Here is an 11,998-nt window from a genome sequence, read left to right on the forward strand (position 1 = left end):
CAAAGTTAGCGAATAGATTGGGAAAACTTGTTTAAAACATTGTTTTATCTTAAAGTTATTTTTAGGTAAGTTTCGATCGGAACCCATGTCTTGGGTGATTTTAGACCTTGAAGAACATCAACTTAGGTAATATTTAAGAGTAACGGTGAGTTGGGTTGAGCCGTGTTAGTGCGTTTTAGTTCAGGTTACTTAGTGCCTATTTTTTAGTACTTTGAAATTACTTGTAACGTGTAGTTTTTATACTTGGTTCAGGGAACTAGTTGGACTTTTACACTCTATTCGAGGATTATAATATTTCGGTTTCAGGTGAGTAGTTTCATGCTACGTATTTTTATAAATGTTCCCCTACCCTGAACTGTTGGAAAATTAAATTGTTGTTTCAAGACTAAACTGTTTTGATAAATTATTATATTATCAATTGAATCAAATTATTTCTGAAACATGTGTGAACTTGGCATACTGTAAACTATTTGTTTTGGTCTCATGTTTATAATGATGAACTACCATGTTTTGCGAAACTGATGTGTATTGATTATTGGGACCATGTGTGCATTTAGTCCAGGGAAATTATTCCACTGTGTGTGGTGACTCTGGCCACTAGGAAACAGATCTGGGTTGGGCCGTGATGACTCTAGTGCTCAACGATTGTAAGGAAAAGACCTTTAAAAACAACTAGGTGACCTTCAATTGGATCGTCTTTGAGAAAAGGCCCAGGTGCCACCCTGAGGATGACTCTTAGTTCGGTATTGGATCCAACGAGGCTTATAGCCCTGAGAACTGTGTGGCAGATTGTTTGTTTTTATTGGTACCCAAAAAAATTATTGGTGTTCATGTTATAATCTGTTTTAAGTGGACAATGTTGTTTATCATGTTCTTGCGAGACATGAGTATTTTAAGTGTTGAATTGTGGAACCTTCTTTTTGAAACAGATTGTATTTACCAAACTGTATGCCAATCTAGTTTCTGTGATATATATCTTATTTTGGAATTGAACCCTGTTTTCAAAACTGTATTTACTATCCATGTTGCTACTCACTGAGCTATCAGCTGACTTAGTTTTTATCACTTCCAGGTGTTAGAAGGACTTAGAGTGGACTCATGGCATAGCGGGGACTCAATTGCATGGACCTCTAGGGCATTCCTTTAGTTTAGAGTGTTATGTCAAGTATGTGCATATTTATATTTATTCTTATCGAAGTTCATTTAGGATTATTTTTGTTATGTGGGTTGTTTATATCCCATAAGTTTGGATGGTTTTTGATTACGGTTGATTTTGCCGTTTATAATTGTGACATGTCTGGATTGAGTTTTGGTTATTTATTATTGGACTATTGTTTAGTTGTTCAATGTGATTGGATTCGTGTTTAGGCTTACGTGTGCCTTGGGCTAAGTCCCTGTGGGCCACGGCCGGTCATGCCCGGATTTGGGGTTTGACAACATTTTTAATATATTATATCTAATTTTTGGAGGCCCAATTCAGTTTGGTAACAATTAGAATTTTGATAAAAAAACCCAAGAGTTAATAATATATATATATATATATATATATATATTGTTCCGAAGGGATAACAGTGGCTAGACACATCAATTCAGTGGTTGTGCTTTGTTCTATGTTGCTTGGAATATTTCATTGGTGCTTTCAAACATTGTGTTAGTGGATCTTCGACTGGTTACTTTGATTCGGCTGATTTGGGTTAATTATTTTGGTTCTTCTACAACTCTGTTTTGAAAACTTTTTTTCATCTATTTGGTGAGGTCTTTCCTCTTGTTTATTTGTAATTATTTGGAATTCACCTAAGAGTGGTTTGTGAGATCATTCATGTCTCATTTATAATCATTTGGAAACTTTTTGGTTGATAGTAGAATCGAATTTCGATCCCGTGGACGTACCTTATATTGAGGGAACCACGTGAAATTCTTGCGTTGCTATTAATTTAATTTTTTCACATTAGTTTTTATTTTCATTGATTGATTTACTAGTGGGAAATCATATATTGTCCCTAACAACTGGTATCAAAACTTACAGTTTATTTGGGTTTATTTATTTGTGTAAATAAATGAAAGGGAATGTGGGTCGTATGTCTAGCTTCAATGAAAGCAATTGGGTAACTTGAAAAACTAAAATGGAGGACCTATTATTTTGTAAAGATTTGTATAGACCTATTGTGGGTGATAGTGGCAAACCCGATGGTATGAAAGATGATAAATGGAAGGGACTTATCGAAAAGTCGTTGGTGTTATCCGTCAATAGATTGATGGCAGTGTGTTTCATCATGTTGCTACTGAAACTTTAGTACATGATTTATGGAAAAAATTAGAAGACCTTTATGTTAGAAAATCAACCACAAATAAAGCCTTTCTATTTCATAACTTGGTTAATTTAAAAATAAAGATGGCAGCCCCATTTCGGAAAATTTGAATGAAATAAAGAGTATTGTTAACCAACTTGCTTCTATGAAATTTTTTTTTGATGATGAGTTGCAGGTTTTGATGCTATATGTTCTTTGCTCGAAAGTTGGGAGACTTTGGTTGTGACGGTTAGTAATTCGGCACCTGGTGGAGTTGTTATAATGAGTCAAGTCACTAGTAGCTTGTTGAATGAAAAAACTAGAAAAAAATCAGTGGGTTCCTCTCATTCGGAGGCATTTGTTGTGAGAGGGCGAAGTAAAACAAGGGAGTGGAGTAAGACTCCTCATGGTCATGATCAAAGTCGTGACAAATCAAGAGATGACTCTTTTTCAAAGAAAGACATTAAGTGCCATTATTGCCATGAGAAAGGGCACATGAAGCGGGAATGCCGAAAGTTCAAGAACAAAGAGAAAAGACATGACAAGAGTGTAGATAAGAAGCAAGAAGACACAATGGTGGTTACTACCGATGATCTCATGGTCGTTTGTGAAGATGATTGTATCAATTTTGTGGGTCAAGAGAGCAATTGGGTGATTGATTATGGTGTTTCTTTTCATATGACTTCTCGAGTTAATTTCTTCACTACTTGCACCAAAAGAGATTATGGTTGTGTTCTAATGGGTAATGAAGGTTTGTCTAAGATTATTGGCATGGGTGATGTTTGCTTGAAAACAAATTTGGGTTGTAAGTTGTTGCTTAAAGATGTGAGGCGTGTTCCCAATATTCGCCTTAATTTGATCTCTACTGGGAAGCTAGATGATGAAGGCTACAACAACAAATTTGGTGATAGAATATGGAAGCTCACAAAGGGTTCTTTGGTAGTGGCTAAGTGCAAGAAGATTCATATACTTTATTTGATGCAAGAAAAAATTTGTAAACATGTTGTCAATACACTTGAAGATGATACTTCTACCGAATTGTGGCACAAGCGGCTTGGGTACATGAGTGAAAAGGTGCTGCAAGTTTTGTTCAATAAAGAGCTTCTATTCGGTTTGAAAGGTACACATCTTAAAACTTGTGTTTATTGTTTGGCGGGTAAACAACATAATGTTTCTTTTCATAAAAATGTTAAAAGAAAATATTTTGGAGTTAATTCATTATGATGTTTGTGGTCCTTTAAAAGTTAGAACACATAGTGGTGCACTTTATTTTGTTACTTTCATTGATGATTATTCAAGGAAAGTTTAGGCTTTTATACTAAAAACTAAAGATCAAGTTCTAGATGTATTTAAACTTTTTCAGGCCATGGTTGAAAGGAGACAGTGCATAAATTGAAGTGCATCCGAACAGACAATGGTGGTGAATACATTGGGCCATTTGATGAGTATTGTTGTAGCTAAGGTATTCGACACCAAAAGATAGTTAAGAAGACTCATCAACAAAATGGCGTTGCTGAGAGGATGAATTGCACCATTATGGAAAGAACAAGGTGTCTCCTTTCACATGTTAAATTGCCAAGATCCTTTTGGGGTGAGGCAATGCGGACAGCAGTTGACGTGATTAATTTGTCTCATTCTTATCTTTTCAATGGTGATGTTCCTGAAAGAGTTTGGACTGGCAAAGATGTGTCTTATGAGCACATGAGAGTGTTTAGTTGTCGAGTTTTTGTTCACATTCCAAAGGATGAGAGGTCCAAGCTTGATAGTAAGTCAAGACAATGTATTTTTCTTGGCTATGGGCGTGATAAATTCGGGTATTGATTGTGGGATCCGATCGACAAGAAAATCATTCAAAGTCATGATGTTGTGTTTTTGAAGACCAAACAATTGAAGACTTGGCAAAGGTGATCAACCAGAGCTAAAAACTAGTAATCTCATTGACATGAATCCATTTCCTTCATCTTCAGTTGATGTTGAAAATGGGGGAGATGTGCAGCCACCTATTGAAGATGTGGAGGATGAAGCTAATCCTAATGAAGTTGAGCTAAAAATTGAAAAAGAGCATCCAAAGCAAGAACCGCCACCACAACTTAAGTTGAGGAAATCTACAAGGACCGACAACCTTCAAGAAAGTATCCTCGCAATGAATTTGTGTTGATTTCCGATCAAGGAGAGCCTGAGAGCTACTAAGATGCAATTGAGCATATAAAGAAAGATGATTGGAAAAAAGCCATGAAAGAGGAGATGAATTCTTTACTTGAAAATCATACTTATGATTTAGTGAAGTTGCCTAAAGGGAGTAAAATTCTGAAAAATAAGTAGGTCTTCAAATTGAAAAATGATGGCAAGAATCTGAGGTACAAGGCATGTCTTGTTATGAAAGGCTTTGGGCAAAAGAAAGGTATTGACTTTGATTAGATTTTTTCGCAGGTTGTGAAGATGTCTTCTATTCAAGTTGTACTTCGCATGGCCGCAAGAATGAACCTTGAAGTTGAGTAACTTGATGTGAAGACCGCATTTCTTCATAGTGATCTTGAAGAATAAATTTACATGGAGCTACCAGAGGGTTTTGTGGAAAAAGGGAAAGAGAAATTTGTGTACAAATTGAAGAAAAGATTGTATGGCCTCAAGCAAGCCCCACGACAATGGCACAAAAAATTTGACTCTTTCATGATGAATAATGGTTTTTCTAAAACTACTTCGGACCATTGTGTGTTTGTGAAATTTTTTTCGGATGGAAAATTTATTATTCTTTTGGTTTATGTTGATGACGTGTTAATTGTAGGTCAAGATTCTACCATGCTTAACAGGTTGAAATTGGAGTTGAGCAAGTCTTTTACCATGAAAGATTTGGGACCGACAAAGCAAATACTTGGTATGAAAATTGTTCATGATCGCAAAGAGGGGCTAATTTGGTTGTCTCAAGAAAGCTACATTGAGAAAGTTCTTGAGAGGTTCAACATGGATAAAGCAAAGCCGGTTGGTTGTCCACTTGTGGGTCACTTCAAGTTTAGTTCGAATCAATGTCCTACAAGTAAGAAAGACAAGGAAGAGATGTTAAAAATTCCTTATACTTTAGCGGTTGGTTCCTTAATGTACGCCATGGTTTGTACAAGGCCGGATATTGCTCACTCCGTTGGTGTAATGAGTCGTTTTCTCTCTAATCTGGATAAAGAACATTGGGCAGCGGTAAAATGGATTTTAAGGTATCTTCAAGGGACTTCGAAGGTGTGTTTGTGATTTGGAAATGGTAAGTCGATGCTTGATAGGTTTATAGATTCTGACATGGCCGGTGATGTTGATTTTAGGAAATTTACTTCGAGGTATGTGATGACATTTGCATGGGGAGCTGTGGCATGTCAATCTAAATTATAAAAATATATTGCTCTCTCAACTACCGAAGCTGAATTTATTGCCATTATGGAAGCTTGCAAAGAAGAGTTATGGTTGAAGAAATTTTTGCAAGAGTTGAGTTTAAAGCAAGAAAGGTATGTGCTTTGTTGTGATAGTCAAAGTGCTATTCATTTGAGTAAAAATTCTACTTTTCATTCAAGATCGAAACACATTGATGTAAGATACCATTGGATTCGTGATGTGTTAGATTCGAAATTGTTACAACTCAAAAAAGTTCACACGGATGATAATATTTTGGATATGTTGACTAAGACTTTGTCGAGGGACAAACATTTAAAGTGTCAAACTTTGGCCGGTATGGTTGATGTCTCCACCTAAGTCGGTAGGAAGAGAATTGTTGGGTATATCTCCTTATTGGAGTATGAGACCCAATTGATTTATTAAAAGAGTTTAGTTTGGCTTGGTGTTGGTTATAATATAGTTATAATAAATTAAATCTAACTTTTGGAGGCCCAATTCAATTTGGTAACAGTTAGGGTTTTGATAAAAACCCAATAGTCAATAATATATATATATATATATATTGTTCCGAAGGAGTAACGGTGGCTAGACACATCAATTCGGTGGTTATGCTTTGTTCTATGTTGCTTGGAATATTTCATTGGTGCTTTCAGACATTGTGTCAGTGGATCTTCAACTGGTTGCTTTGATTTGGGTTAATTATTTTGGATCTTCTATAACTCTGTTTTGAAAATTTTTGTTCATTTATTTGGTGAGATTTTTCCTCTTGTTTATTTGTGATTATTTGGAATTCACCTAAGGGTAGTTTGTAAGATCATTCATGTCTCGTTTGTATTTATTTGGAAACTTTTTGGTTGATAGTGGAATTGGATTTTGATTCCATAGACGTACCTCACGTTGAAGGAACCACGTAGAATTCTTATGTTGCTATTGATTTAATTTTTCCGTATTAATTTTTATTCTCATTGATTGATTTACTAGTGAGAAATCATATATTGTCCTTAACAGAATATTGGGTCATTTTCCTAACTCAAAAACTGGAATAGACCCAACAGGAAGATGATTAAAGAATATGAAATGGTGATAAAGAAAACAAAGAGAAAGAGGCCAGAATGAAATCAAACACTCGTACGCAATCAATTCCATTTCCATTTCATCACACTATAACATTGTCTATTCTACTGCTACTACTACCACTTGTGTTGTGTTGAAGCATGGAGCAGTCTTCTCTGTCAGACTCATATCAGCCCAAGAAACTTGATTCAGACACTCTCACTGCTGAAATATCTGGTGAGCATTGCCCCGTTTCTAGATTATAATTTATATGACAAAAAAAAAAAGAAAAAAAAAAGAAAAAGAAAAAAAAAAGAGTAAAATTATCAAACCGTATGTTCATGTAATTATACCTTCACGCGCTCTTCTTCTAATTAGATTTACTTCTCTTACTCGGCTATAGTATTAGATGAGTTGGTGATTTACAATTTAATATGGTATTAGAGCAAGGAGTAAATTCAGTGTCTGAGTCTCACTATTTACTTGACAAATACAATTATACAAGTAATAGCTCAGTTTGTAATCCATGTCATTTCTAGATTGAATTACAATCCAGTCAAACACTAATTTACGAACAGCTAACAAGAGCAAATTTTATATTTGTAATTTCTGAGATCAATTAGTATATAATGAAACAAAAGTTTGTGCAGATGAGGAGAATGATTGTCCAATTGAGGAAGTCCGCCTCACAGTGCCAATAACAGATGATCCAACATTACCTTGCTTGACATTTCGAACATGGTTTTTGGGGATTATTTCTTGCTCAATTCTGGCATTCTTGAACCAATTCTTTGGTTATCGACAAAATCCACTATATGTTTCATCTGTTTCAGCCCAAATTGCCGTACTTCCAATTGGAAAGCTCATGGCATCATATCTACCAAACAAATCTATTCGAATCCCAGCAACAAAATGGTCATTTTCATTGAATCCAGGGCCATTCAACTTGAAAGAGCATGTCCTTATCACCATTTTCGCCAATTCAGGTTCAAATTATGTTCTCGCAGTGGGTATTATTACCATAGTGAAGGCGTTCTATCACCGCCAACTTCACCCTCTTACAGCCATGTTGTTAACACAAACTACCCAGGTGCGTGTGCCAATCCTCTGCTTTACAATCTTCATTTGCAAGTCTCTTCTTTTGTATCTGTTATTATATACTTATATAATAAATAACCCTGAAAACTTTAAGTTTAAATGATTAGTCAGTATCACTTTATCCACTTCAACTAAAAACTATCTCTGTTTTAGATGCTCGGATACGGATGGGCTGGTATTTTCAGAAAGTTTCTAGTTGATTCACCATATATGTGGTGGCCTGCCAATCTGGTTCAGGTCTCCCTGTTTAGGTATTCTCTCTCTCTCACACAGATACAAACAATTTTTTTCTTTCTGTTCCTTTTTATCTATTTCATTTTTCATTTTTATTTTTGAAAACTGTAGGGCATTGCACGATGGTGAAACTAGGCCTAAAGGAGGTCTTACGCGACTTCAATTCTTCGTTGTAGTCCTCGTATCAAGCTTCTCATACTACATCGTTCCTAACTACTTGTTTCCATCGATCACTGCTTTGTCATTCATTTGTTGGATATGGAAGAAGTCAGTGACAGCCCAACAAATTGGTTCTGGTCTACGTGGCCTAGGCATAGGCTCGTTTGCGCTTGATTGGTCAACAGTTGCTGGTTTCGTAGGAAGTCCTTTAGCCACTCCTGGATTTGCCATCATGAACATACTGGTCAGTTACATAGTATTTGTGTACATAGTTATCCCCACTGCTTACTGGACCAACTTGTTTGGAGCAAAGCGATTTCCAATTGTTTCTGCGCATGTGTTCAACGATGAAGGAGGACTCTACAATGTCTCCTTAGTTTTGAACGAGACAACCTTCTATTTCAATCAACAAGGATATGATAGTTACAGCGAAGTTAATCTAAGTATTGTGTTTGTATTCTCTTATGGTTTAACCTTTGCAGCATTGGCTGCTACATTATCTCATGTTGCACTCTTCTATGGGAGGTATGTCTATATCTTTTCCCCTCATTTGATCGAATAAATATATGTATATGAGTGTCCTTGATCGCAATCAATTTGTCATTTGATTGGCACTGGCAGGACAATTTGGGAACAAACAAAGGTATCGTTCCAAGATAAGATAGGGGATGTACATACAAGGCTGATGAAGAAAAACTACGATGTGGTGCCTCAATGGTGGTTTTACGCGATCCTGATGTTGGTTGTTGGATTATCCATGCTTGCTTGTGAAGGGTTTGGCAGACAATTACAGCTCCCTTACTGGGGAGTCCTACTGGCAATGGCCTTGGCTTTTGTCTTCACTTTGCCTATCGGCGTCATTACAGCTACCACAAACCAGGTACATATCAGTTAATTACACTCATAGTCCTCAATCTTTTAATTTTTCTACTTATGTCCTCATTCATCGAATCATCTGTTAGATGTAAAATTGCAAAGGTATTGCATTTGCACTCACAGCTAGTAGAAATCTATATATACAAACACCGTCATGTATAATCAGGTTTTTGTTAGATTTTATGCTAAAATTGTCTTAATTTGGGCAAGCCAGCAACCGGGACTATATGTGATCACTGAGTTAATTATCGGCTTCATGTACCCGGGGAAACCTCTTGCCAATGTTACCTTCGAAACTTACGGTTACATAAGCATGTCACAAGCAATCATGTTTCTCTCAGATTTCAAGCTTGGCCATTACATGAAAGTCCCTCCGAAATCCATGTTTGTTGTTCAGGTAATTATATTTATTTGTGTCCTTAAATTGTTACAAATACTTCGGTTATTAATCAACTGTAATGAATACAATATTAATTAATGTTGCAGTTAGTAGGAACAATAGTTGCATCATCAGTCTACTTTGGCACGGCTTGGTGGCTACTGAGCACAGTGCAAAACATATGTGATCCATCAAAACTGCCACAAGGAAGCCCGTGGACGTGCCCTGAAGACGATTTTTTCTACAACGCGTCGGTGATATGGGGGGTGGTTGGTCCACTACGAATGTTTGGAAGCCTTGGGTTATATCAAAAGATAAACTATTTCTTTCTGATCGGAGCAATAGCACCACTGCCGGTTTGGTTACTGTCTCGGAAGTATCCGGAGAAAAAGTGGATAAAATTGATAAACATGCCTATTCTTATAGGAGGTGCAGGGGGTTTTCCACTTGTGAAGGCAGTGAACTATAGGTGTTGGTTGGCTGTGGGTATTGCCTTCAATTTTGTGGTATATAGGAGATACAAGGCTTGGTGGGTTAGGCACAACTATATTCTCTCTGCTGCACTTGATGCTGGGGTTGCTTTCATGGCCATTCTATGCTATTTCACTTTGCAAATTAGGGATATCAATGGAATCAAATGGTGGGGCATGGCTTTAGATGATCATTGCCCTCTAGCTAAATGACCTACTGCCCCTGGTATTGTGGTTCAAGGCTGTCCTGTTTTCCATTAAAAAAATTATTATAATAACAAATTTAAAAATTGGGTTCATTTTGCTTTCCTGGTTATTTTTTATGTACTGTATCTGTGTGAATGCATAACATTAATTCTCTTTCTTTGTATAGAATATTGTAAATTTTAAATGCAGTCACCAAAAATTGTATACCTATACTTCTCTAAAAGAGAAAATGGTACTATATGAAACTTAAATGCATTATTCTCTTTTTAAAAATGGTCTGCTTCAATTCGAATTTATGAAAAAGAAATTTTGTGAGGACAGAGGTATTTGTTTTGATAGTGTCACGACTTCATCTATCAGAAAAAAAAGAAAGAAAAAAGAAAAAAGAAAAAAAAAAAGATGAGTAAAGAGATTTGTGATGGGTATGTAAGCTGCATAATAATTTAAACAAACAATCAAACCGAAAGATCAAGCCACTGTGTTTTTTGATTCGAATGTCATGAAAGTATAAGGATTTCTTTGAAACGAAAGTTACAATAAGCAAGAAAGATGGAGTAAACAAAGTAAACAAATGATGATTTCAAGATGAAACCACCAAAGTTCAAAAAGTTTAAGAGTTGATAAACTACTCCTAAATTGATGAACTACTCCTAAGATAAAAGCTAATCTAAAAGCTAAGTGTTGTGTTGTTGATGTCTTATTCTTTGCAAACTTCCGGCTTTTATACTTCCTCCTCTTTCTTTGCCCCATGATCACATGGCTCCTTCAAACCTGCACCTACAACTCTCTAACTGCAATTGTAACTGCCTCCTCACTTCCAAGCTTTCAAACTCTACTAAGCCTGCCACTCTGCCTGTCGAATTAACTCTCTTCCATGCTGCTACATGCCCCTCATTACTCTAAGCCGCATATCAATAGAGAACCTTGTAAGCATCATCTCCTACAAACCAACCTACTAAGCCACAAACTGGTTGATAATTGCCCCATGATTGCCTTCATCCATCTAAGCATGTTCCTTTATGCCACGTAGCCACTTGAATGCCAAAAGACTTTGCCTTGACTTCACTGCCATGTGACACCATCTGATTGGTCCACCCGTCAACAGAAGTTATACAGAAATAGATACAAACAATGCCCCCATTGTTTAAGTTAAATAAATAACAATGATTTTAACTTAAATAAATTCATTCTCTAGGCCCAAATAACATACTTAATTCAAGCAAATCCGAACACTGGGCCCAACATAAGCTATAAAAGCTCAAACTGTTCAACTTCATCTCATTTCAGCTTCATCCTACTTCCTTCGAAACTCTTATACCAAAACACCAAGCAACTCAAACTTTGAACCATGGCTCCCAAGAAGTTGAACTCTCAAAAAGAAAATGAAACTAGTGATGAACACCTTCGATTCCCCAAAAGCAGTTAAGGACCTCACCAGTTCTTTGAAGTTGGACCTAACCTTGATCCTAAGTACCACCACCGTAGCCAAAGCAACACTATGACCTACATATGCTGCCTATTTTCCATACGAACTAGCTCCATATTACCACTTGCCAATGGTGAAACCTACTTCTCAATCAACCAAAACTCAATAGGGTGAATTGGGACAACAACAAAAACCCTTTCCAATCATGGAGGCAACCAGACTCTTCCTGGCAAAGCTGGGTTAAACAAATTGAAGCTCATGACTTAAATATACAGAAACATCTAGGCATTAGTGAGGTAATTCGACTGTCAATCCTTAAATTTGATATGAACAGGTGGTTAATTGCTGTTGCTTTTTGTTTTTTGTCACAATCTTGCAACTCAATGCTTCTAGGATTTGGCATGATATCCCCTACCATTCTAGATGTAGCCTA

General features: G+C 36.4%; 1 protein-coding gene across 1 annotated transcript; it reads left to right on the forward strand.

The window, feature by feature from the left end:
- The first annotated feature begins 6,760 nt into the window (after positions 1-6,760).
- On the forward strand, positions 6,761-10,412 carry LOC114298665 (oligopeptide transporter 5). Its single transcript, XM_082887194.1, has 7 exons — positions 6,761-6,953; positions 7,367-7,806; positions 7,968-8,065; positions 8,160-8,732; positions 8,829-9,087; positions 9,298-9,480; positions 9,570-10,412. The coding sequence occupies exons 1-7, from the start codon at positions 6,878-6,880 to the stop codon at positions 10,143-10,145; spliced, it is 2,205 nt and encodes a 734-aa protein (XP_082743320.1). The 5' UTR covers positions 6,761-6,877; the 3' UTR covers positions 10,146-10,412.
- Positions 10,413-11,998: the final 1,586 nt, after the last annotated feature.

This window comes from Camellia sinensis, chromosome 9 (genome assembly GCF_055761805.1).
Source record: "Camellia sinensis isolate YWXY chromosome 9, ASM5576180v1, whole genome shotgun sequence".
NCBI lineage: Eukaryota > Viridiplantae > Streptophyta > Magnoliopsida > Ericales > Theaceae > Camellia > Camellia sinensis.